Genomic DNA, 27,696 nt, shown 5'->3' with positions numbered 1-27,696 from the left:
ATTTGCGGCCTTCACAATGAGCTACCTGTTTCCCTCTCTGGCCCTGAGTGGTCTTGCACTCTCCCAGCACTTTACCATTTACAGAGGACTTTCACGAGCCAGATAGGATGTGATCCCACCACAAGCCACGTGCTGGACAAGGAAACCGAGGCTTTGGTATTAAATGCCGCACCTGAGGTCACACAGGCACGAGGATGAACTGCAAAGTTGTCTCGGACCATGGCACTCCGCCTCTCGCCCTCGGTGCTCCTGCGCCCTCCCAGCCACACTGCCTCAGACTGTTCCTGAACCCACACTCGGGGGTCTCCACCGTTGTGCGGCTCTGGAACTCCCTCCGCCTCCCCCCTGACCTCAGTGTGTGCCCACCTACCGGCCCCTTCTCTGAGCCTGCAGACTGCCTGCGGTCATCGTGCTCCTGACGCTGTAGGCTGGACTGCTGCACTCCCACCCTGCTTCGGCTGCACACAGCCTGCCCTGTGCCACCTTGGACCGCCTTTAGGGGGTCGGGCGCCTGGGTGGCTCAGTCGGCCGAGCATTGGACTTCCGCTCAGTTCATGATCTCAAGGCTCCTGAGTTTGAGCCCCCGCTTTGGGCCCTGTGCTGACAGCTCAGAGCCTGGAGCCTGCTTCCGATTCTGTCTCCCTCTCTCTCTGCCCCCCTCCCCACACCCCACCCCCAAATAAATAAACATTAAAAATAGGTATTTAGGGGGCAAAAGCCGTAAGATGTGGCAGTGGATGAGATTTGGGAGTGAAGACAAGGGAGAGGAGTCAAGCATGGGGGCCCCTAGGTTTGTGCCTGTGTGGGGGTGTTACCACCAGCCAGCCTCAGGAGCATGAGAGAGAAGAGGGACCAGGGAGTGGTGGTCTCAGGGTCCCTGGATACAGCACCGAAGGTTCCAAAATGGTGGGGCTGGAGGAGAAGGTCTGGGAGGCTCTGAGGTAAAGAGGGAGGCTGAGGCCTTGGAAGCCAATGAGTCTGCCCAAGATGAACTCATTCATATGGAAGAGAGGAATACCCAGGACACAGCTCCAACATTTAAGGGACCGAGGAAAGGGGAGGGAGGGGAGGGAGGGGCAGGAGGAAGGGGAGGAGGCGGGTCAGCGAAGGAGGCAGAGAGACCTAGCACGAGCACCGAGCACGGGAGAGTGGTTTGCAAAAGTGGCATGAGAAGGAATTTTAACAAAGGAGTGTTCGAAACTGGCAGAAGACCTCAGAGGTCTGTGGGAACCTTTCCAGGAGGTACGCGCTCACCAGACCGTCAATTCAGGGGTCACTGAGGACCTAGGTCAGAGTGGTGTCCGGAGAACGGTGACAGTAACAGGCCAAGGGGTGACCAATGGAGGAGGCGCTGAGAGAGCAAGTGCAGACAAGGGAGCCAAAGCCTGGCTGGTGCGGGCTTAACAGGCAGGGGGAGGACACACTGAAAGCTGCGGAGTGGAACCAAAGAAAGCAAAGGAGACTTGGAAAGACATCCATGTTCATGGATTGGAAGATTTCATATTGTTAAAATGGCAGCATTCCCCAACTTGGTCTATAGACTCAAATCAGTCCCTACCAAAGCTTCCCCCAAAGCTGCTTTTTTTTGCAGAAATGGACAAGCTGATCCTAAAACTGATACGGAAAAATTCAAGGAAACTGGAATAGCTAAAACAAACAAACAAACAAACAAAAGAACAAAGCTGGAGAACTCACAGTTCCTGATGACAAAATTTATTGCTAGGCTACAGTAATCAAGACTGTATGCTGGTGGCATAAGAATATAGACTTCAAGATACATAGTTTGGTAAAATAGAGAACCCCATGTATCTATGGCCAATTGATTTTTGGCAAGGGGGCCAAGACCATTCAATGGGTCTTGAGTCATTTATTCTACAAATGGTGCTTGAACTGGATATCCATACCATATACAAAATGAACTCAAAATGGATAGACAACCTCAATACAAGAGCTAAAGCTATAAAGTCCTTAAAAGAAAATGCAGGGGTAAATCGTCATGACCTTAGATGTGGCAATGGTTTCTTGTATATGATACCAATAGCATAACAAGAGTAAAAACAAAAGATAGGTATATGTGGACTGCATCAAAACTTTTGTGTTTCCAAGGACACCATCAAAAAGTGAAAAGGCAATCTACAGAATGGGAGAACATTTTTGTAAATCATAAATCCGATATGGGACTTGTGGAATACAGAACTCTTACAATTCAACAATAAAAACTCAAGTGACCCAATTAAAATATGGTCAAAGGATCTACATAGACAGTTCTTCATAGAAGATTTACAAATGGCTTACAAGCACATTAAAAGATGCTTGACTTCAGTTGTCACTAGGGAAATGCAAATCAAAACCACAATGAGATGCCATTTCACACTCCCTAGGATGGCTATATTCAAAAAGATTTAAAAAAAGGGGTGACTGGCCAGGGAGCTTGAGACCCTTGATCTCAGGTGAGTTCGAGCCCCACGCTGGGTGTAGAGGTTATTTAAAAATAAGATCTTAAAAAAAAAAAAAGAAAGAAAGAAAGAAAGAAACAAACAAAAAAGGGCGCCCGGGTGGTTCACTTGGTTAAGCAGGCTCTTGACTTGGGCTGAGGTCATGATCTCACGGTTTGTGAGTTGGAACTCTGCATCGGGCTCTCTGCTGTTAGCATGGAGCCTGCTTTAGATCCTCTGTCCCCCCCCCCCCTCTGCCCCTCCCCGACTTGCACTCTCTCAAAAATAAATAATAAAACATTTAAAATTTAATAAAAAATGGGGCGCCTGGGTGGCTCAGTCGGTTAAGTGTGACCTCGGCTCAGGTCATGATCTCTCGGTCCGTGAGTTCGAGCCTTGTGTCAGGCTGTGTGCTGACAGCTCAGAACCTGGAGCCTGCTTCGGATTCTGTGTCTTCCTCTCTCTTTGCCCCTCCCCTGCTTGCACTCTGTCTCTCCAAAATGAATAAACATTAAAAATAAATAAATAAATAAATAAAAACAAAAAAAGTGCTAGCAAAGATGTGGAAAAACTAGAACATACAATACCTGGTGGGAATGTAAAATGGTGTAACCTCTGTGGAAAACAGTATAACTGTTCCCCTGAAATTTACACACGGAATTACCATAGGACACAGCAATTCCATTCCTACGTATACACCTAAAAGAAGTGAAAACAAGTGTTCACACAAAAATATACACGAACGTTAATAGTAGCATTATTTGTAACAGCCCCCGAGTGGAGACGAGCCAAACGTCTAGCGGCTGATGAATGATGGACACAAGGTTGTGTCTCCACACAAGAGGATACTGGTCATCCGTAAACAGGACTGGGGTCCTGCCACATGCTACCACGTGGATGAACATCGTGGTTAGCGAAAGAAGCCAGACACAAAAGGACGAACGTTGTTTGGCTGCACGTATATGAAATCTCCAGAACACACAGATCCATCAAGATAGAAAGTAGATGGGTGGTTGTCAGAGCCTAAGGGGAGAGGGGAATGGGAAGTGACTGCAGATGGGTATGGCGTTTCTTTTTGGGGTGATCGAAATATTCTTGAATTAAGATAGGATGAGAGTTGGAGAACTTTGTGATCATGCTAACCACCCCCCCAGCTGAATTGTATACTTTATTTTTGTCTATTTGTTTATTTTGAGAGAGAGAGAGAGAAGGAGAGGGAGAGACAGGGAGGGAGGGAGAGAACATGAGCAGGGGAGGGGCAGAGAGGGAGAATCCTAAGCAGGCTCCACTCTCAGCACAGAGCCCAACACTGGAGCTCCATCTCGCGAACCTTGAGATCACGACCTGAGCTGAAACCAAGAGTCAGCTGCTCAACTGACTGAGCCACCCAGGCGCCCCGGAATTATATATTTCAAAAGAGTGACATTCATGGTAAGTGAATCACTTTTCATTTTTTCAACAAAGGAGAAAGAAATATACGAAGAGATTCTCCTGTAAAAATTGTGAACTCCCCTGCCTGAGCAGGAGAAGGGACTGGGGATGGGATGAGGGGCAACAGTTGACTGCATGGATGAGTTTCAAGAGGTGAATGGATAGAATAAAATAAAAGCAGTCTGGCTGTGGCTGAAAAGAGGGGCGGCACTGAAGGAATGTTCTGGTAGGAATCAGAGGCTGGGCCATGTGCAGAGGCAGGAGGGAAGAAGCATAGGAGGAGCACAGAGGATGGCGGATGATCTGCACGAGGCCAGGGTCAATCACACGGACCACAGACGGGCAAGGAGCAGCACCCTTCTATCCCCCAGGACACAGGGGAGGGGGCAGGATGGGCAAAGATACAGAAGAGGTAGGGGTGAGGAGAGAGGGGGGCCTTATTTTGTGCCCGATGGCCTTTACTGTCTCTGTGGAGGAGGAGGCCAGGTCTCTGGGGCCAGAGAGCAGAGTGGGGGTGCTTGGAAGGGAAGGAGGGGGTCTGGGAATCATGGTGAGGTTGGGAAGGGCCTCCTCATGGAATCAGAAAAGGAACCAGTGACGCACGAGAGGCTGCTGAGTAATCCTGAGGTTGGAAAGGCACTTTGGTGATTTTCACATCCATTCCTTGGAGCCTGAGTGAGGCTCTTTGTGTGCTGGGGACACTGTGCTATTGATGGCTGGTAACTATCGGCTGCGGCCATACAGGGGTCGGCCCGCCTGGGCGTCTGCATCACCGTCACCGAGCGGGGAGGACGTCGTGGGGGTAGAGGTGCACAGCGCTTGCAAAGGAACACGGGTGATGGTGCCCAAGGGAGAGGCCCCTGCGCTGGGGAGTCGCTTCATCTGTGGGGCGGGGACTGAATGGTCAGGACTTCAGCCAATGCCGTGGTCTCCGACCTTCCCAGCCAATGCCACGTTTTTGACAACTATTCACAATCAAAGTTCAACACCCTCACTGCATTTCCAGCCACCTCGTTGCTGCCTGCTGTGGCCCCAAGGGCTCTCCATGACACCCAGGGATGCCATCGGATTTGATTGACTCTCAACAAACAGCATGGAGGGAGGTAGTCGTTCAAGAAGGTGGAGAAGCCAGGCACAGAGCAGGACTTCGTCCACGTGCCCTTGTGCCCTTGGCCCTTCTCTGGGCTGGTGACTGTCCTCCAATCTGCAGCCTGCAGACCTGCCTAGGGTCCCTGGCTGGGGTGTGAGCCAGCACAAACGACGGGCCCCCTCCTGCTGTATGGGTGCTGTTCCCAAGCCTGACCCATCAGCATCTGTCCTGCCCTTTTAGCAGTCACCGTGCCCCACCCCCTGCCCCCAGTGAGCTCCCAGTCAGTCACAGACAAAAAGGGTTTGTCTTTTCTTTTTCATCAAGGGTCCTTGAACCAGGTTTTTTCCCACAGGAAACCAGCCGCGGACCTCACTCCAAGCCACCTATTCCACACTATCTGACTTGTCCACGAAGTGTTCATAATGAGATCTGTGTACGCCTTGGACAAACTGGGGATCCTGTCAGACTGTGCTGAAGAATGGACAACCAAAGTCAGGTGAAATATTGTCCTTGCCCTCAAGAAGCTCTCACTCTTGGGGAGGTCAGGCCAGACCATCTGAGGACTGTGGTGTGATGCGGACCTAGGACTGGGCGTCTCAGAGGTAGCTTTGTCAGAGTGATCAGGGAAGGCTGCCTGCAGGAGGCGGGGCTTAAGACAAGCTTTCTTCCCCCTCTCTAGGTTTATGCATGTATTTTTAACTACCTTATATGCATGGTTTTGCATAAAGAAATTTAAATGATTTTATCAAAAAATTTTTTTTAATATTTATTTTTGAAAGGAAGAGAGACAGAGCATGAATGGGGGAGGGGCAGAGAGCGAGGGAGGCACAGAATCCGAAGCAGGCTACAGGCTCTGAGCTGTCAGTGCGGAGCCTGATTCGGGGCTCGAACTCATGAGCCGTGAGATCATGACCTGAGCCAAAGTTGGACGCTCAACCGACTTGAGCCACCCAGGTGCCCCCCAAATAAACGATTTTTAAAAACATGAGAAATATTTTAATATCAAAGAAAGAAAAAAGTCTCTGTGATTTTGTTTGATGGACTGGGGGATAGAGAAATTCACTCTCGTGCCGTGTGGCCCCTTTGCCATGCTTACTGGGACCGCCGATGGTAACTGGGGACACGTGTGTCTTCACTCTGGGTCCCACCAGGACTTTGACCAGAGACCCGATCTTAAACTGAGTTCCGGAAAAGGAGTCTGGTTAGAGCAGCACAGAGATGCGGAATGGTGTGAGCTGTAAGGGCCCGACAGCAGCTCAGTGTGGCTGGAAGGCAGGGAGCCTGGCACATAGTGGCTGGAGGGGAGCCAGGCCTTCTGTGCTAAATCAGGGAGTTTGAACTTTATCTCAGAGGCTACCGGGAGCTACTGAAGCATTTAAGCCGGGGCAGGACAGAGCTAGCAGGTGGAGGAGGGATAGTGGAGCCCAGACTGGACCGGGGAGGCTGGCTGGGAGGGCGATCAAGGTTAGGGTCAGATCCAAGCGTGGCAGAGATGAAGAGTTGGGGGCGGCACAAGGGACATTAAGGGGGCAGAACTGTCAGCCCTGCAGACATGGGGTGAGGCTGAGTGGGAGGGAGAACAGCAGGACCCTGGGAGTCTGGCTCAGGGAACAGGGGAGGGGACAGGAGCAGCAGCAATTGAGGGAAATGATTTTCATTTCCCTTCTGCCGAGGGTGTTGAGGTACGTTTTGTGTGTGTGTGTGTGGTGGGGGGGGTCTCACGAGCTATGTAGGGGTCCTGCCAATACAAGCCACACCGAGCAAACACGAGTGAGTTTGGGAAGCCCATTCTTTAAGATCAGACAATGATGCCACAGTCTCTCATTGCCCCACCTCACAATTTACCTCAAGAGGCTCTTTTGAAAAAAATATCAAAGTTTATTTATTTGTTGAGAGAGCGAGCGAGCATGAACGGGGAAGGGGCAGAGAGAGAGGGAGAGACAGGATCCCAAGCAGGCCCAGCGCTGTCGGCACGGAGCCCAACACAGGACTCGAACTCACGGACTGTGAGATCGGGACAGGAGCCCCAAACCAAGAATTGGCCACTGAATCGACTGAACCACCCAGGCGCCCCTACCTCAAAAGGTTCTTAGAGGGGCCTGTCGCCCTGTCAGCGTGCAGCCTGCTTGGGTTCTCTCTCTCTCTCTCTGACCCTCCCCTGCTCGTGCTGTCTCTCCAAAATAAATAAAAATCTCAAAAAAAAAAAAAAAAAAAAAAAAAAAAAAGGTTCTTAGAAACCAACACGAGGTTTCCCAGAAGGAATTTGGATTCAGATTCTGCTAGGGTATAAGGAGAACCCACCGCTGAGTGAACAGCTTCCTGGCACAGGCCCCAAACGGTTGCTACAGAGACGTCTGGTCACCTGGCAGGAATAAGTCTGGGGCTCCCTCTGGGGTCACGTGGCCCCTTTTCTGGAACCCCTATTTTCTTAAGTAGCCATTTGTCTGCATTCTGTGGCCTGGGTGCTGTTGTGTCCTGGGATTTCTCCACACGCACCCCCAAGTCCTGTCCCTTTCTGCGTGTGAATGTTTCAGGGTGTCTCCACTTTGATGTGAGCAGTGCAGGGGTGTGGTGGCGGGGCGGGGGGAGAGGGGGGAAATTGGGGTTTGGGTGAACTCCCTCTCTACCCGCCGCTGTGCTTTTTGGTTTCAATGGAATTAAGAGTATTGGGTTTATAAGAAAAACATTGTTTTTGATTTATTACAACATTTCTGTCCTATTGTATTATCTGCTGCCATTTCTTTTTCTAGAATGTCTGCCTCCAAAGCCAAACACATGAGTGCACGTGTGCAAACATGCGCGCACGCACACAGACACAAGCACACGGGCATTTTGTGCTTAACCGATACTCTGGATTAAATCAGACTGCTCGCATCGTTGTATCATTACATGACTGAGTTGACCAGACATTAGAGAGGTCAAGGTAAGCCTCTTAACCAGGTGAGGAAGGAGAAGGGAGAGCAAAGTCTCTCTCTGCAGCCAGCTGGCCCCTTGGGGGTGAGAGACTGAGGCGCGTGGCAGGTTTTCCCTGGGAAGAGAGCGCCTTGGGCTCCCCGTGGCCTACAGGAGGGTCTGGGTCCCTCGGCCGGCCGGTCACACAGGCTCCCCGGGGTCTGGTCTGCCCACTCCCCTCAAACCCGAGGGCAGGCTGTGTTCCTGCCTCCTCTCTCCCTGGAGCTCCCCACCACCGCCCCATTCTGGCCTGCCCGGCCTGGGCGCTCAGCGCCGGCGGTGCCTGCTGCCTCTTCCTTGTTGAGAGCAGCGGCCGGACTCTCGGAGCCCGGTCCCAGCACCGGGCACAGGCCAGTCTTTACTGAGCGACCGTGCTGACGACGTGGGCAGAGAGGGGCCGGGTGCCCGTCTCAACAGGTCACCATCTCCCATAAAGGGGGGGGCCGCGCAGGCCACTCGCTGTGGCTGAGGTGGGCCACGGTTTCTCCGGGGTCGCCCGGCTCGCTTGGGGAGGCATGCGGTGGGTTATGTCGCCACCTATCGCCTGGTTTGCTCGGCAGAAGTCAGCCGGGGCCTTCCTTCGGGCTTGGCTTGAGAGGGGAAAGAACTCAAGCCCTCCTTCTGAAGACGGCACCCGGCCCTGGGCGGAGACAGAGAGGGAGAGGTCCCTGACAACCCGGTGGAAAGTTGGAACCAGGTCCTCGCTCGGCTGCGGCCGCACGGCCTGGGGCAAGCGCTTCCTCCCCTGGGCCTCGGCCACCTTCTCTCCGATGACGACGCCGCCCAGGGCCGCGGGTGCTGGCAGGGCTGGAGCGGGGAGAGCGAGGCTCCCCGAGCTGGGGCCGTGCGGAGGGAGCCCCGTGGAAGAGGCGGGCCGCTCCGGGTTAGTTTCGGAACCTCCCTAAGCCACTTTCCTCCTTCCTTGGCGAGTTCACCTCACAGAGCCGCGGCAGGAATGAACGGAAGCCAGGCCGCGAGGGTCCCGTCATTACCCTGCCACCACACTGCCCGCCGAGCCGCGGGGAGGCGGACTTCGTAGCGCCGCCCGACGCACACCTCTCGCGAGAACGCAAAGACCAAGCCGCACACGCGGCCCGGCAACCCGGCTGTCTGCGCGCGAGAGGACACGGGGACGACGGAGAGGAAACAGGGGGGGCCCTGCACGGGCCGGTGGTGGCGTGCCTTGACCGCCGGGCGTAATTGCGTCTATTGTCTGCACCTGAACTTACAGAGGAGCCTAAACCGCCAAACCCACGTGAGGGAAAGAGTGGTTTCCCGAGCGCCAACTGCGCGACGCGGCCGGACGAGGCCAGTGCCACCTGGGCTGCACCTTAGTTGCCTCGTGCTGGCCTCCCGAGGAGCCCTCTCCGAAGTTTCTTTGGAGATCAGCCACATACGAGCTGGTTTCCTGGTCCTTCGGGGGCCACACGGCCCCCTGGCAGAAAGAGAAGACCCCAGTGTCCCGCGCGCACGCGCACAGTGACGCCCACCACGTTCCTACAGTCCCGGCTCCGTCCTTGCCGCCGGCTGGCCCCGCCGCCCGGTCCCTCAGCATTGGACCACACTGGCCACACCCGGACACATCGCAGGCCATGCAGAAGCCCTCAGAACGCAACATGGAGCCCCCCGTCTCCCACGCCTGCGCTTGCCGGAAGGGCCCCTGGGAAGTCTGAAGTGCTTTCTTCCAGTTCTTATTCACATACGTATATTCACACCCCCGTGTGTCGTTCTCCAGGTTCCGTCTTGGTCGAAGCCACAAAGTGTCCCCAGGACAGCGGCACCGGGAGCTCCCTCGCCACTCCCCTTCGAAGGACTTCCGGTTGCTTCCAGTTTTGCCACGGCCTCAACCGGTGGCACAGGAGCCGCGCCTTTAGTCTGCAAGCGCAAGTGGTCTCAAAGGGCAGAGGATTTATTACAAGTGGGACCTGCCGGGTTGAAGAGTGTGTGTTCCAACTCGTCGTGCTTCCAGACGGTCTTCCCAAGAGGCTTCAGCCCAGAGTGACCTTCCTGAAACACCCCCACCTGGGACCACTCCTCTGCTAAAGCTTTCGGCGAGTATCCCCCAAGGAAAAGCTGGGGAAAGAGGCCGAGAGGGGAGCGGGCAGTGACGGGGCGGCTCCCACCGCTCGAGGGTGCTGTGTGCACCACACACGTGCGTACACGTGCGCGCACGCTGGGGGGGGGGGGGGGTGCAGGCAAGGCTGGGGCAGGAGTTGAGCAGCAAGAACTGAGGGAGAGGAGGTCGGTGAAGACTGAGGAGCGAAGACACCAGAGTGGCACTTAAGACAGCGGGGCTGCGCGGCCACACTGGAGGCCAAAGAGGAGAGCGCAGGTGGGCGGATGGCCTTGCTGGGTGCGGAGGCAGGGCTGGGCGAGGTGCTCGTGCAGGGCGGGGGTTGAGGGAGGTCCGACTCCAGGTGATCCCAGGCCGTGGTCATGAGGTCTGGAGCTGATCTGGGAACCATCGGCAAGGTCTCCACGGCTTCTCGAGAAAACCGTTCTTCCGAGGCTACCAGAGGGGTCACCCAGGGAGGCCTCTCAGCACCCTTTCTCCCCAGGCACAGTGGGAGGGCCCAGCCTGCCCCGGGAAGACTTGGCTTTTTGCAGAGGGTGGGGACACGGGCCAGGTGCCTCTTGGGTCAGGAAACACGTCTGGCCCCGTGGTCTGGCTGGGTCACTTGTGAGGCCTCGGCCGCTGGCCGTGTGGACTACACATGGGAAGTTCCGGGAGTGATTCTGAAGAGTGAGGGGTGGGGCGTGGTAATAAGAGTGAGACCAAAGGGCTGCCCGAGGGGTGGGAAGAAATCAAGAGCTTCCAGCTCAGAAACTCAGGGAAGAGCCTAAGAGGGAAACGCCCGCTGGATCTGACTGCCCCACAGGTCAGGGCGAGACACCGGGAAGGCAGTGGGCTGGGGAGTAACTGGCAGCAAGAGTGAAGCCAGTGTAGACGACACCCTCGAGGAAGGTCGGCCAGGAAGGAAGATGAGGGTCGGGAAGGGTGAGGAGGGAGGGCACAGGATTGACAGAAGGACCCAAGGGCAGCGTGGCTGTGGTGGGAAGGCCCGGCGCATTCGTGTGAGGACCGCGACAAAGCTGTGGGGTGGCCTGTGGGGCTCAGGGCCAGAGCCCAGACGGGGCCCCTCCCGCCTCGGCACCCGCAGGGAGCCAGGCCCCAGCCCGGGGGGAACCAAATGGGGGAGAGCCGGCTCCAGCGTTTCTACTGGATTTGTCCCACAGCAGCACCTCCCCACAGAAGGGAGGTGTCAAGGGAACCCCCGTCCCAGTGCGTGGGCATCTCATTCCTGGGTACGTCAGGAAGAAGTGCTCTGGAGAAGAGACCCAGTTCTGGCTCTTGCCGATCCCCTTGGTCTTGACGAGCAGCTGTCCCTCTACCCCCACTACTGACTTTACAAATTTAGTCGAATTCACACAATGTATACTGGATCTTGCCAGGACAGGGAAAGGTTTTATTTATTGACAACGAAAACATGTGTAACATAATTCTCTCTCTAAAACAGAAAACCCCATAAAATACACAAAGCAATCTCTATCTGTATTTACCCAGGGACATTAACAGCCGGAAGGGGGGCTGAGACTGGGAGAAAAGCCAAGGACTAATTCCATTAAAAAAAAAAAAAAAAAAGAAAAAAAGAAAAAGAAAAAAAGAAACTGAATTAAAAAAAAAAAATAGCATTTTCCTGCTTGTCAGTAGCTGCACTTCCCCCTACTCCGTGTATGAAAACGTGAAACAGAAAACAGCACCTGTGAAAACATACTTCGGCCGTGCCAGGCAGAGATGAGGCAATGGCCCAGGGCTGGGGAATTCCTGCCCCGACTTCCAAGCAGGTCCCTGCAACACAGTCTGCCCTGGGCAGTTCTTTCCCAAAAGCCCCCCGCCCCCAACGACGACGGACAACTCCAGCAGCCTGGCTCCTCTTGTTTGAAGTTCAGTCGGAGAACCTAGGAATCAGGCACAGCAGTTAGGAATCCGACAGGGCTCAGTTGCCCCACACTGAGCCCTCAGCTGCAAGGGCCACAGGCGGTCACAGCCACACATCAGAAGGAGCCAAAGCCGGTCGGTCCCAGGTCTGTGGTGACGACACTAGACGGGGTCGGGGAACAGACGCATGGCTGTAGAGCCCCTACTGGATGGGCTCTGGGAAACGGTAACCAATTAACATGGCGGCTCTGAAAGGCGAAATCACGAACACAGGACAGTCTCAGAAAATCAGAACAGAAAGGACCCTCACTTCATCCAGCTCAACTTCATTTTTCAAATGAAGCCCCAAAAGTAAAAGACTAATTTTTGAATGCAGGTAGAGCCATATTCATTAGAATTTCTCAACTGTTCCACAAGGAGTGACACTTCCTTAGCCATTTAAAGATGTGAAAAACACCCCGAAGAGTCCAATATAGAAGCAGCTGCTTCTCAGTGGGATACCACCAAAGACCTGTAAAACACACTGGGCAGCACGAGCCACCAGGATGTCACCACACTAAGAGCCTGGACAAACGTTTCCCAGGCAGCTCCATGGCACAACCGCCATCACACTGCACACTGGTGCAAAGAGACAGGGTGGCGGTTTATCCAGAACCAGAAGACCGCAGTTCAACTCCTGGGTGCCACTACTTCTGCTCTGTGCTCCCGTTTCCTCATCTATAGACCGTGCACGATAACATGAACTTCACTGAGCTGGTACGATCGTGACAGTTATCTGAAGGAGGGCATGTGACAGATGCCATTATAACAACTACTGATGGTTCTGCAGTCTTTGCCCACCATCCCTCCTCCCTGATCCCCTGGCACTAAACACTGGCCCCAGAGCTGCAGAATGTGGGTACACAGAGGGCTGGGAGGCTGGGCGTGCATTCCCAGCACTGGGGCAAGCAGATGTGCCAGTAAGGATACTGCCTCCACTCCCTTCATGAAGGACAGCAGTTTCTGAGGGGAGGAGAAGCCCGCGTGGGACGCCCCCCATGGTGCAGGAGCAGCACCCCAGAACAGGGAGGGGAAGGCCAACGCTTCCTCCTTCAGTTGTCCATCTTGTCTCTCATTTAAATCTATGAAGAGCGCTTTTTGTTCCTATAAATACTGTGGAACTCTTCTCATTATAAGCCTTTGTTGGCCACCTTTATCCCAAATTACAGAAAAACATGGCACCAGTAAAACATGGCCGTGAACTATGAGATCATGACCTGAGCTGAAGTCAGACCCTTAACCAACTGAGCCACCCAGGCGCCCCTCTTTATTTTTAAAAGTGAGCGAGCATACACCCAAGAGGGGAAGGCACAGAGAGAGACACAGAGAGAGAATCCCAAGCAGGCTCCATGCTGTCAGCACAGAGCCTGATGTAGGGCTCAAACTCATGAACTGTGAGATCATGACCTGAGCTGAAATCAAGGGTCAGATGCCTAACCAAGCGAGCCACCCAGGTGCCCCTGGAGAAGCTTTTTAAGAAAAGAGGGACTGTTGTGGCTGCCCTGTGGGGAAGAGATTGAAGGGGCACTAAGCTCTCAGGCTGCTCTGCCCAGCACACTGAGGTGGGAGCTGCAAAGCGGGTCCAGGCCTTCAGAGACTGGCAGCTTCACTCTTCTGTTGGGCAGCGCTGTGCTGCCCAACATGTATCCCCATGTATTCCTCCACAAACCCAAGCTGCCACACCAGAGCAACCACTCTAAGGCCGTCACACTGGACAGGCCACATGTGGGCTCCAGTCAATAGTCCACACACATGCCTGATTAGAATGAGGCCCCTTCTCTATAGCCCCAGAAGTGGGAGGCGTTTGCTGCACCGTGCCGGGCATCCAGACAAGGGAGGGATGGGGTGGGACCACACAGGATGCGTGAGGGCAGAAACATCAAAAGCACTTTCCTGTCCAAACCCAAGCGAAGTTATGAAGAAACAATAGGCTGGCAGTAATCTCATGAGGACCTCTGATGCAATCACACCGAGAAATGTCTAGCTGTGGGGCCAAAACCAATCTGACATCACCTCTGATCACTTGCAACTACTGTCCAGCTTGAGGCCTAACAGGACTTCAGAACCTACTGATGAAACAAGACAGAGCTCAAGCCCCAGAATCAGTAAGGGGAGAGGGAAACCCACCAGAGCTTCCATGGAGCATGATTTAGTCATTCCACTATGAATGCTACCGTTTGTTGTACAAACATGAAGAGTCAGTCTACCATTAAAGTGTAAGAAGCAGTTAATTTACCCTGTATAGATGTGAACCCTTTGTTCTGGGTATTATGAGTCCATAAACAGAAATTTGGGTACAACTATTTATTACTGTTTTTTAAAGATTTTATTTTTAAGTAAACTCTACACCCAACGTGGGGCTCAAACTCACGACGACCAGGAGTCGCTTGCTCCTCTGACAAACCTGGCCAGGCGTGCTGGGAAAACTATGTTATTTATTTATTATTGTGAGAGAGAGACAGCACGAGTGGGGGAGGGGCAGAGAGAGGGAGAGAGAGAAGCCCAAGCAGGCTCTGCACTGTTAGCACAAAGCCTATGCGGGGCTCAAACCCAAGAACTGTGAGATCTTGACCTGAGCCAAAACCAAGAGTCAGACACTTAACCGACTGAGCTACCCAGGTGCCACTTCCCCCCGCCGACCAGGAAAACTACTTTAGACATTTGAATAAAATATAAAGATGTATATCCCCAATTCAAATTAAGGATGGAAATAAACTGCCAATAGTTTAGAACCCTAAACCTAAAAAAAGAACTATAAAAATACTAGAAGGAAACAAGACATTACTGGCTGGCCAAGGGGAAGCATAAACAGACAAATGAGAGTAATGGAGGAGAGACAAACTGATGAGGCCCCTCTTACAGGTAGTCTCACTCCCTGTCCCCCAACTCCATTCAACAGCAACATGCTCTTCTGACTGAGCCAGCCAGGTGGCCCCTGAAATGTCTTTAAATGCATATTACATAATACAAAATACATAATTCTATTTGTGGGAAACACCGCATATACACCCACATTCTCAAATATTCACAAAAAACCTTCAGGAAGGACACATATAAAACATCAACACTGGTTACCTCTGGAGTGTGGGCTTGGGGACTGAGAGCTTTTACTTCTCAACCTTTTTAAAAAAAAAAAAAGCCTATAAGCATGTAGCATTTTCATAATTTAAATTTTACTACTGACACACAGCTGTCAGTATGGGTGGGGTGAGTAGAGGAAGCAGCACGCAGAATGCTGATCATGGTCAGATGGGTAATGCATACATGGGGAGGTCGACACGCCATCCTTGCTACCTTTAAATGGGTTTGAAAATCTCCATTTTATCATTATTATAGCTTGAAAATAATCAACTGAAAAAAAAAAAAAACAAAAACCCCGTCTCAATCTAGTTCGTATCCTGTGCAGTGACTTCAGACATAAATGCTGTGATCAATATTCATTCAGTGTGAACACGTTCCCAGGAACGGATGGTAGAGAGAACCGCCAAGATCAGACACTGGGATTTTAGGAGGTTCAGGTAGTTGAATTTTCACACTGGAACCAATAAAAAGTAACACTTGAGCACAAATAAAAAGATACCAAAATAGAAAAGTTCACATTCTGCAAAACCAAATCTCGTAGCACACGGAGGCACAGTCAGAGGAAAAGGTCAGCATGTCTCCAGGGCTCACAGAAAGATAAGCTCAGAGACCTGCACAGACAAAAGCGGCCCCACTTAGGCAGGGAACCCAGACCACGTTCCAGCAAGCAGACGCCCGCTGAATACATTCATACTCAACAAGCGGCTTCCGAGGAGCGCAGAGCCAGGCCCGGGGAAAAGGCAGTCAATGTGAAAGAGAGACTCAAGTGAGGATACAATCGGCGTCTACAATAGCTGCACACAAAAGTGAGCAGTAACCAGAGAAGAGTGTGAAAGTGTAACAGAGGAGCCGGGGAGGTGATGTAATCCTGGAAGCCCGAGCCGGAGGCTGCAGAACCCAGGATGTGGAGGCTGGAGGCGGGAGTCCAAAGCCCTGGGCTGGGCAGGGTGAGCAGGGTTCCCACGGCGTCGGGTGCCAGACCCACCCGGTCTCCCTGCCCTCTCCGGCAGCGCTTCTGTCTAGTGCCGCTCAGGGAACCAGAGTGAAGGGCCCACCTTGAGCGGCATCTGGGAGATACACCCGTAATGGTGGGTCGTTGAGAAAAGTGATGAAAGCTGTGGATCCCTCTTCAAGATCCCAGCCAATGCACAAACATTGCACGTAAAGGTGAAGATTCACAGATCCTCCTGGAAGCTGTTTAACTGGTTCTCTTTCTCCAAAAGCATTACTCAGCCCATTGGAAGAACCTAGCCTGGCTATCTCAAGTAATTCCATGGTGGGGAGAATTATTTTAGAAGGAGCCAGAAGCCATTCACACTCTTGTGACGTGCTGATCTGGCCTATAAGGTCCTCCAATCTGCCACTCCTGCTCCTGCCACCCTGCCAGGCAGCTGTTCAAAGCAGACACTCGCTGCTGGGCCCTCCTTCGACTGCCCCTGCTTCTGTGGCTCCATGCTGACTCCTACTATTGCTGGCCTCTTAGCCTCCCTGGTGGTCCTCCAGCTCAGCAATCTGCCCCTTCCCTGGGCCACATTCCTCGACTTCTTAGTGCCCGCCTGAGCCAGGGGCCATACAGTGGTGTTCCCTGCCGCTGGGAACCCTTTCAAGCTCTGAGTGGTCCCTCCAAGCCCACCCTTTCTAGGCTAAGCTGAACCAAGCATGCCCCAGTCCAGTGGAGATGGCCAGGACCCACAGCATAGCCCTGCTGCACTTCCGATGACAACTGTCAGAGCTTATGGCCATCAACCTCCACGGTGCAAAGGTGGAAGCAGCAGGGCATGTGGTCCAAGGGGTAAAAAGTGCCACCCAACTGCTACCTTTGTTTCAAAATAAGGTTTATATCATTTAGCATGTGAGGTTTCTAGTACCATCCAACCCGTCTCCTCACACAAAAAGGTCTGGAGAAAAGGCCGGCGCTGCCATGGACCACAGACCAGCTGCATCCACATGACCTGGGAATGTTAGAACCCTGAATTCTCGGGCCCTACTGCTCTGTGGAACCAGAAGCTCTGGAAGCTGTGCTCACACTCTACCCTCTCGCTCCCGCTCACTCCACACCCACAGTGCTCTTGCCCTTTGTTCCCGCTTCTCCACTGCTGCCCGGGTCACCGTAAGTTGCCACTGGCAAATCCAATGAACATTTTTCAGTCCTGGTCTTTTGAGTCCTCTGTGCTGCTAGATTTGACCCTGCTGGTTACTCTTTGAAATCTGAGCCCCTAGTCGGTCTGCACGTTTTCTGGAGTCAGAGGCCCCTCTGAGAAGTGATGGCAGGCATGGATTCTGGGGATACACACAGCTATTCAGGGGTTCGTGGATGCCATGATGCCCACCATTGACTCCTGACTAAACCTCCTGTTCTACTTTGCTGTTTTCACAGTGGCTCGTTCTCCTCCTGCTTTCTGTCCTCTTTTGTCAGCTCAAAGCTGGTACTCCGGGGTCCAACCTTGGCCTTCCTTCCTCTTTCTACCCCTCCTCCTGGGTGACCTCATTCCCATTCCTGGGCATACTGCCCTGCAGATACTTGTGGCTGCCACCTGCTCTCCAGCCCTCCAGCTGTCTGCTAGCCACCCCCACCTACATGTCCTGTAGTCACCTCAAATTCCTCAAGCCGCAGACAAAAGATCCCCATCTTAAAACTCCTTCAGTTGCTAACCCCTCCATGGACCCAGTTATTGGAGCTGGAAATCTGGGAATCATTCTTGATTCCTTCCCCTGCTGCAATACCAAACTGTGATTCTTGCCACCAAAAGCAGTCCCTGAATTTCTTCTCTCTCCACTCACCCCGTATCTGCATTCAGGCCCCCATCTGCTAGCTGTGAGGTTGGCTGTGGCAGTCTCCTGGTCCCAGGGTTTCCCCCTGATCTCCATTATTCCCCCAGCCACCAGAAGGGATTACTACGAGAGAGGAAAGATTCCAAGGAAGGCTGTTACGGTGACCTTATTTGGGATACAAGGATTAAGTGCAGAACATTTAGGATGTAGGATTGTGAGTTATCTTAAAGAGATGTGTGGTTTCCCAGCAGTTGTTGTTATAAATGCATCCCCCAAAGACGTCCATGTCTTAACATCTGGAACCTCACACTATGTATGTATGCTACCGTTAGAGTGGCAAGGAGAACTTGACCATTAAATTAAGGATCTTGAGATGGGAGATTAACCTGGATTACTTGGGTGGGCCCAGCACATTCAGAAGGATCCTTCCTTGCAAGGAGGAGGCAGGAAGAGGCAGGAGGGTCAGAAAAAGAGAAGAGAACAGGACAGAAGAAGAGAGGAGGGAAGGATAGAGAGAGAGAAAGAGATTCATGGCAGGGGGAGACTGAAGACGCTATGCTGACGGCTTTGAAGATGAAGAAAGGGGCCACTAGCCAAGGAATGCAAGCGGCCTCTACGGGCCATTTGTTCTAGTGGCAATAGGAGTACAGAGGAATTTGCTCTATCTTCATGGATATCACAATAAACTCACCTACCCCCTGCCCCAGAAAAGAAAACCACAAACAAGCCCTATGATAGATCAGGATGCCAACAAGAATTGTAGAGAAAATGCCCGCATCTGTCTCTCACAGCCTTTCTGGTTCCAACTGTGAAAATGACCGTGGTGGGTGTGGTCACAACAGGGCAGACTGTGTTCTCTGTGCTAGAGGTGATTTTTGCTCATAGCTCCCTCCCTTTGTCTATTAGATTTGAAAACCGTTCACTGGATTCTTGAAACTTTGGGGCTCATCCCAGTTCCTCTCGGCTTCACCCCCATGTTTCTAGCTTCTCTGCAAAACCCTGAGGAGGGCAGCCAGGAAAACCAGCTAAGACTGTCTTCTCCCTCAGGTGTCCCAAGACACTAAGACACTTGATGTTCATTCCTTATTGCTTAGCCTCTCCGTTCATTATGTGCGCCTGTACCCTTGTTCACCTAGATCGGTGTCTGGGATTACATATGCCTGGAGGCAGGGTTTATGAACCGGGTTAGGAACCCAAGAAATTAAAACGGACTAAGCCAACATCTGACAGAACCTCAGGAAATACACAGTGACCCTACAGATCCGATCACTTCATCCTACACATGATGCGATCAAAGCCCAGAGGGGTTCGAGGACTTTGCTACAGTCACAGCAAGGGAGTGAAGACGGAGAAGCCCAATTTCCCATTTATCAACCCTGCAGTGAATGGTAAAGGGCACTTCCACGATTGCAGATTTTGAAAATTAGAAAAAGGAACCTAGTGATCTCCTGCAATTTAATTAAGTAGCCCTCACTGATACCTCATGCACAGAGAGCACAGAATGGACTGAAGTAAACCTTAGGAGGAAGCAGGTTTCAGGCCCATCACAGGTGCCAAGAGAGGATGTGAAGAGGAGTGAAGGGGCCAAAGAAACTCTGCCAGGGGAAATGCTTTCCCAGGCAGGGGTAGAATGAAAAGGTGCCAACCTGAGTGGAGTTATTTATAGTCACACAACAAAGGGATGACTTCAGTGATACCTCCTGAGCTGGGAGAAAAGGCATTTCACAGATATTCAAAAGATCAAGGGACTGTGTCTAACAGTTTGCCTGAAAAACCGACAGGGCCCTCATCTGACAACAAGGGAGCGCCTGCCTGGCCCAGTTACCCTGGGGAAAATACAACTACATTTTGAGGAGAGAAAAAAAAAAGTTGGAGATTCAGAGGAAAAAAAAAAAAAAGTGGAGACTCAGAGGAATAAAGTCAGAATAATAATATATAAAATTACAAAAATACCTTTAAATGAGTTATTTGTTCAGGACTCAGACGAGTCTAACTGGAGGCATGAAACATCCTTATAGACTCAAGCGTCGATTTGTGAGTTTCTTCTTAATCTCTTTGGGAAGAGGGGGATCAAAGAGATTCCCCATCTAGATCCAGTCACATACTGGATATGGGGAAAAGATGATTTGCTCCTAGGGTTTCCTGGCAACGGACTAGCCCGGCCGGACACAGGAAGGCTATTTTGGAACGAGGGAACCCCTGACCCCAGAGGACATCTCTAGCTTCTGTGGTGGCACCAAGCTCTGTGGGGCCTGCTGCTTTAGTGCTCACTTCAGGCCAACTCTCTGAAGCAGGACGAAATCTCAGAATTTCAGCGAACAGGAATGTATTCTCTGCAGCATGGCCTTTATTTCCACCTGAGCCTCCTGGGAGCTGCTCTGGCTTCCCAGAAAACATTCTTTTTTTTTTTTTTTTTTTTTTAAAGTCTGTTAAGATACTCTTTCCCTGAGGCTGGCCACACAACATGGCTCAATCCTCTTAATTCTACAGCTCAAAGGCTTCAGCTTAAGTGTGGAAAGCAGGAAAAAAAAAGGAAGAAATTCTTAAACATCTAAGTGAGGGAGAAAAATCCATGGGCACCTGGTGGTAACACTCCAACTGAAGAGAGCTGCTGAATATATTTAAAGCTTCAGATATCATCTGGGGTTTAGATTTCAAATCCAATGAAAATGGTCAGAGTTGTTTATTCATAAGCACAAAGACCTCCACAGGGAAAGGGTCTAATTCTTTGAGCTTCATGCCTTTCCCAATCTGTAAAGTGGAAACAATCATTTCTCCCTCAGGAATGTCGGAAAGATGAATGGGTTTGAGAACAGACCTACAATAGTGCTCAGACTCCAGGAAGAACTGTTGAAAACCCTTCACTTGGGGCACTCCTGCTAGCTCATTACGGAGCTCGGCCTTACTCCCGTAGGTCAGACAGAAGCATAACGTGAATTCCAAAAGCCATACAGAAACAGTGACATGTGTAACTATATCAATAGGCAAAACAGCCTGGAGAATATTTCAAGTTACATAACATTTAATTAACATCCTTCACATAAAAAAGGGTTTTTACAAATCAACTATAAAGACCCAAAACGAGAGCAGGCAAAGGAGATCAAGAGGCAAGTTGCTTTAACAGTAGAGAGAGCCAATTAAAAACACAAAAAGCCGCTCAACTTCACTAGAAATTGGAGATGTACAGTTGAGATAATGCAGCACTTGTGTCCACTGTTTCAGCCAGAAAAATCCACCTGAGGAAAAAATTTTGGGGGAAACTATTGTTAAGAGCTGGGGCCCAGTGCAAATCCCCTTCCTTCTGGTATTTAAGGATCTCAAAGCATTTTGATTGGTTCTCACCTGCTCAGCCTTAAGAGTAAGTGAGTGGATATCCTGCCCAGGTATACAGAAGTTTTTTATTTTAAGTTTATTTATTTATCTTGAGAGAGAGACAGAGACAACATGAGTGGAGGAGGGGCAGAGAGAGAAGGAGAGAGAAAATCCCAAGCAGGCTCCGTGCATCAGCACAGAGCCCGACGCGGGGCTCAAACTCACAAACCATGAGATGACCTGAGCTGAAAACATGAGTCTGACACTTAACTGACTGAGCTAGCCAGGCTCCCCTAACAAAACTCCTGATCAATTTTTCTATTGCTACGTTCTAAAGTGTGAACAGGCAACCAAAAAACAACTGTGGAAAGTCTGCAACATGAAACATGGAAAAGAGAAAGATGAAAGCAAGTAAGCAGAAAAATAAACATCTCAGAGTACAAAACAAAATGTGCAAGAATGGTCCTTATCTTTTAGAGGTACGTAAGGAAATGGGAAATCCTTGTGGATGAAATGACAGTATTATTAGGATCCACTTCAAATTACCCCAACAGTGCTAGGGGTGGGGAAGAAATGGGGGGGTCACAGATGGAAACACTGGTTCTATGTTGATACTATTAAACCTGAATGCTGAATACATGGGGGAAATCCTATTATTCTACTTGTCTAAGTTTGAGATATTTCATCATACAAAGGTGGAGAGAGAGAGAGGGAAACTATAAAAGAGGGAAATCTGAAAAGATCTCGTGGTTTCAAATATTTGCTGAAATGAAAAAAAGCCAACAGGAGAGAGTTGGAAATGAGGTATGTTTCCTGGCAGGAGGCAGGGCAGTGAGGGAGTTAAGAGAGACAATTTTACAGAAACGTAAAGGTTTATGGGTGGCTCAGTCAGTTAAACGTCCGACTTGGGCTCAGGTCATGACCTCGTGGTTTGGGAGTTCCATGGTCCCTCACTGGGTTCTGTGCTCATAGCTCAGGGTGTGGAGCCTGCTTCAGATTCTGTGTCTCCGTGTCTCTTTCTCTCTCTGCCCCTCCCCTGCTTGTACTCTCTCTCTCAAAAATAAGTATTTTAAAAAATGTAAAGAAACATAAAGGATATAGAGGGTCCCTGCAGAAAGTCTAACATCCAACCAACAGGAGTCCTAGAACAAGAAGAGAGGGAAAAAGAAGGGGGGGGAATGTCATTAAGGAAATATAGAAGAATTTCTTAGCTCTCAAGAGCATGAACCTCTAGAATTAAGGTACCTATGTGAAGGACTTGAGCATCTGGGGGCACCTGGACACACACTGAAATTTTAGAGGAGTTAAAAATAAAGAGATACATTTTTACCAGCATCTGGAGTTGAGGAGGAGGAGCTCTGAGAAGGGGCAGGACTACTGACAGGAGTGGCATTGGGGGTGGAGGTGCCTGAGGGGAAAGCTGTGAGGGCTAAGGCGGGAGGGGTGCACAGTCTTGGAGTGGAGATCTTGTAAGCGGGGTCTGGGGGGGGGTGGGGGGATAGTTACTGTGGGAGGCAAGTCCTAATAGGGGGCTCATTTCTCATGAGGAAGGGAGCTTTGAAATGGGGGATAGGTTCTAACTAGGGAGGGGATTCTTTTCGTTCTAAAATCTATACCAAGCTATAAAGTGTGTAATCAAGTGTGAACTGGACACAGGAGGAGTGGAAAAATTTATCTACTATACACCCAATTTTTGGATGTTATTTGAGAATAGCCACACAAGGAAGTAAACCAAGAAAAGAGAGCCAGTAAATAGTGGATTCAGCCCAGCAGATAAAAGAAATCCCAGAATGGCAGTTATGCATCAGGCCTATGGAACATTTTCAACGGATTGGTACACAAAATGGGCGATTTCTAAGAGGGAGGTCCCTGAGAAGAAAGGGAAGTCCTAGACTAAATGGTATCACAGAGTTTTAATATGTAGGATTTTTAAAGTTTATTTTTTGAGAGAGAACACATGCACAAGTGAGGGAGGGTCAAAGAGAGAATCCCAAGCAGGCTCTGCGCTCTCAGCACACAGCCCAATGAGAGGCTCGAACTCACAAACCATGAGATCACGACATGAGCCAAAAATCAAGAGTCAGACACTTGACTAAGTTAACTGACCAGGCACCCCTGGTACCAGAGTTTTAAAGAGGTAAGGATAAAGGCAAACAGTTCAACAAACAAAAACCAAGGCATTTATAAATTGTAGGGAAAACAAAAGCTCTTAAAAACACACACACACTACATTGGGTTTTCAGTTAGTAATATTCTTATCACACAAAGGGAGCATAGGTGATACTGTCCCTAAATTCACCTATTTTTTAAACAATATTTATTTTGAGAGAGACAGAGCACAAGGGAGGGGGGAGGGGCAGAGATAGAGGGAGGGAGGGAATCTGGGGGGTGCTCTGTGTTGAATCTTACGCTGGGTCCGATCCCGTGACCCTGCGATCATGACCTGGGCCGAAGTAAGGAATTGAACACACCACTGAGTCACCCAGGCACCCCTGAGTTCACCTATTTTAGGTCAACCATTTCAGCTGAAAATAGCTACGGTGTTCACTTTATATCTCTTTTCCAGACACGATAGAAGTACGGCAATGGTCTCAGATGCTGCTAGCGTGTCAGGACAAGAAGGACACACTCAAGCTCTAACTGAAGAGAGCAACACAAGCCACAGAAACAGAACTAGGAAAAAGGTTAGAACACTACCCCAAGTGTTTCCAACTAGGTGGGCACCTGTTATGAAAGCCCTCTGGTGGTCCCGGTGAAACCACTAGTACTCGGGAGGGAGCTATGGGAGGTCTCCACCAAGTAGGTAGCTAGGAAATGTCTAGTTGTCAAAGTCTGAACACCGTTAAGTACACGTGCAGGAACACTGCATCCACTGCACTGCAAACCACAGGTTTGTTTGCAGCTTCAAAACAGCTTATCGTACACCAGCTCGGGGTTTGCTATAAACCTTCAGGCCTTCCAAAGTGCAGGAGTCGAAAGGCTGACTTCCATCTTGACCTCTTAGATCACCCCAAGAATACGCCCATCCAGAAGTACGTGTGTGGTCGACATACCCTCTGGAGATCCACCCAGAGGAAAAAGGGTGCCGCAATGGCAATGCCGTGTCTGCTCCTTTGCACCGTGGAGATGCCAGCAGCCTCAAAGAGATGCCTCGTTCAACCCGCTGCCTCCGCTAGAGTGAGACAGAAGTCACACTCCGCAGAACAGTGAGAGCTGCAACAGCTAAATGCCCTCGATGGGCATCTTCCCTCGAATCTGCCCCTCCTCTTCCTCCCCTTTGTGTTCTGAGACAAGTGGCTTTCTTCCTTCAGTCATTGCTCCCCCGCCCTACTATGCAGCGCTAAGAAGGGAGCCACTCATGGGACTCAACACACGGTAACAGGCCAGAGTCCTGCTTCAGGAGTTTGCAAGCTGGAGCCCTGGCTGGTACAGGAAGAAGAGGAAGGTGTGGGGGTAGGGAAGAGCCCGCTCTCAAATAGAAAGGCTGCGAAAGGACACTTGGGCACTCTACAGTAGGAGAGCATGAAGCAGAGGAGACAAAGTTGTTGAGGCCTTCAGAACCGCAGGTGTCCACCTGCTCAAGTACTGGCTGTTCAACTCGGATTCTGTGAGTGCCCAAATCCCTTCAGCAAATCTCTTTTTTAGCTGATGCTCGTTGAAGACAGGTTTCTGTCACTGGCAATAATGAGGGTCCTGACAGCCAATACAAGAGTTGGAGGATATGGTTTCAAAAAGGCTGGTTTAGCATTTCGGCTATTTTACACTTGATCCGACCAACATTTACTGAGTGCCAATTATGTGCTGGGCAAGCTTCCAGACACTAGAAAATACAAAGACAGAAAACACACGGTCTCTGATCTCCAAAAATGTAGTCTGTTATAAGCGGAAACGTCGAGACTGTAAATTAAGAGAACACTTATTCCACCAGGAGGACCAACATCTTGTAAGACAAGATGCAGACAGATCACTAGTATTTAACATCTTGGAAAACAAGAACCAATTGTGTCAAAACTAGGTTGTCGAAAGAATCTTAAAACTTGTTAAGTGATAGAACACTGAAGACCCAACAGTAGTGGCAGTAAGACAAGAATAGCCATTTTGCAGGCTCTAGGCCCTGAGCTGTCAGCACAGAGCCCTACACGGGGCTCGAACCCACGAACTGTGACATCGTGACCTGAGCTGAAGTCCGATGCCTAACTGACTGAGCCACCCAGGCCTCCCAATAATGGCCATTTTAGACTCAAACACAGTCATTCCTAATATGACAAAACACCCAAAACTTAGGAATATCTGGGAAACCATCTAAAAACTCATCAGGTCCAAAACACCTTCGAGACGGAGAAAGCTGGGGGGTTAGAGACAACGATGAGGAGCTGCCCTGCTGGATTTTCCAAGATCTGTTTCCAGGACAGACCCTGGAAGAACTGGGTCTCCACTAAATGGTAGGACATGCCAGATGACACGACAGTCCAAAACGTCTGGCAAAAAGCCAGCAAACCTCTCTTCCTGCTGGACATTAACAGTAGCCAAATAGGAGAAGTATTCCGGCTCACGTCTCAGTTCAGAAAACCCACTAATACTTCAATGTCCCCGAAAGACCCAAAGGCCAGGGTCACTGGGTCAGAGCTTGTGATAAAGGCAACATTTACTTCTGATACCGACTGGTTGTTTTTGACAGGGCAGAGAACAACAGCTTTTAGATCACTTGCGAAAATGTCTGGGATGAATAGGCCTTTTCACTGCCTTCTTCTCTCCAATCTCTTTTGTAGAGAGATGTAGGTAGCAACAAAGGAGAGATTTATTACCATGAGCCCATTCGGCAGCTGTTTTCTTGTTGCTCCTTGTTTAACTTCTCTCAAGAGAGCTGAGTTATCTACCCAGCAAAGCAGGTGTTGAAGGCAGGTGATTTTGTTTCCATTAATTTTCTTAAGTAATAGTAAACCAGACTAGAGAATTATCTCATGAACTCACAGGGGAACCTTAACCCTGTGCCTGCTAAATCACAAGGCATCTGCTGCAGCAGGAAAGTTAGGTTGTGATCCCTGGTGGTTCCAACACCTTCAAATCTCTCCAACTGACAGTAAGCAGAACTTAAGAGTCACAGCTCATCCCTACTGCCCAACATCTGGATTTTGTCTTAACAATGTGTTAGACATAAAGTGATGCTGGAGGCTTCCAGGAAAAAACAGATTAAGAAAGGCATTACTCTTCATTGCAAAGCCCAGATAAACCATCACATTAATGACTATACTCAACAGTTTCATGTTCCGAGCTACTGGGAGGGAAAGGTTAACATAAAACATGGAAAAAGTTTTTAATTTTAAGGCTTAAGACCGCCTCCACCTATAAACTGAATCTCCAGCTCTGGAACTTTCCAATCTTCACCATGATCATCTTCATGAGAAGGCGCCCATGGTATGTGCACTCTACACAGTCACTGTGCCATTAGCTTCCCGCAGAAACTTTCTACCCCTCCCATCTATACTCACTTGTAGACAGCCACTATTCACTAGTGGGCTGAGGAGAACAACCATCCTTCCATATACTGGACAAAATCCTGAAGCCTTGCACGCTTCAGCCCTTTGATTACCTTCAATTTTCTCCTACTGTAGAGCCATTATCATAAGCAGCGAACATTCGGTGACACATTTCTTTCTCTTTATCTGTGTAGTCCCTGTAATAGCTGGAGACAAAAATACACATTAGAGAAAGTCTGTCTTTGTAGGAGGTGACATCTGGTGGCTAGAATACTCCACTCAGGTCCAGAAACATCGAAAATTCAGCAAGCCCTGAACTGAATCTGGAGGCGATGGAAGCCGGACGGGTAGGGGAACCAGGAGAGGCTCCCAGGGAAGGGCTGTTTAAGAAGCACATGGACAACCTGAAGCCCACGATCTGAGAAGATGACAACCTTAAAGGCTGGAGCCACTGTAAGGGCTGCCAGGCTGAGTCTTCCCAAATGGCCTCATACTCGGTGACCTCTGACTTATCTTGAGATTTCTTTGCTAAATAATGGTCAGATTCCAAAATTTCTACATCGGACTTGTAAGTATCTTCAAAGGATACACTTACTATTTTTGGCACCTTGGTGGGACAGGATACTTTTAAAAACCAGAGAAGAGGGGCGCCTGGCTGTCTCAGTCAGTAGAACATGTGACTCCTGATCTCCGGGTTGTAAGTTCAAGTCCCATGTTGGGTGTAGAACTTAGTCTAATTACGTAATAAATATTTCAGTTTAAAAACAATCAGAAAAGAGATTTCTGGACAGTCTTAAAAGGTCTGAAATATAACAAATGGATTCAAGTGTTAAGGGGTGCACACAGGATTTTTTTTTTTTTTTTAACATCAAGGGGCTTCAACTAGCAATCCAGATTAAATGTTTAATGTCAACAGGAGTAGAGAATCTTACCAGTAGAGAAGAACAAAAAAATAATACCTAAGAAACTGGACAGATTAGGAAGTGATGGAATTCTGGACAATTCTTATTTATATGCTGATATAGTCAAAGCAGAAAACTTTGAAAGTAACTTCTGTAATCAGAAAAAGCTACACTACTGAAAGACTGGTACTGGTATTACTTGGATAACAAAAAATCACCCTCTGGGTATGAATTAGACCTGAAAGATCCACTGCAGGTCAAACCA

At 50.0% G+C, this 27,696-nt stretch overlaps 1 protein-coding gene across 3 annotated transcripts in view; it reads right to left on the bottom strand.

Moving 5' to 3' along the window:
- Window positions 1-11,343: 11,343 nt before the first annotated feature.
- The window catches only part of FKBP6 (FKBP prolyl isomerase family member 6 (inactive)), a 28,871-nt gene continuing 12,518 nt past the window's right edge, over window positions 11,344-27,696 (bottom strand). The window contains exons 8-9 of one of the 3 annotated variants that reach the window (XM_042922044.1): window positions 26,643-26,735; window positions 11,344-11,868 (exon numbers count right to left, since the gene is read on the bottom strand). In XM_042922044.1, the coding sequence (XP_042777978.1) occupies window positions 26,645-26,735 (91 nt within the window). In that variant the 3' untranslated portion in view covers window positions 11,344-11,868; window positions 26,643-26,644. Of the gene's footprint in view, window positions 11,869-11,890; window positions 12,097-20,220; window positions 20,977-26,642; window positions 26,736-27,696 lie in introns of those variants that run through there. The other 2 variants (XM_042922042.1, XM_042922043.1) reach the window with 2 other exon arrangements.

The sequence above is a fragment of the Panthera leo genome, chromosome E3 (genome assembly GCF_018350215.1).
Source record: "Panthera leo isolate Ple1 chromosome E3, P.leo_Ple1_pat1.1, whole genome shotgun sequence".
Classification (NCBI taxonomy): Eukaryota; Metazoa; Chordata; class Mammalia; order Carnivora; family Felidae; genus Panthera; species Panthera leo.
This window is presented reverse-complemented; position numbering and strand designations above follow the sequence as displayed.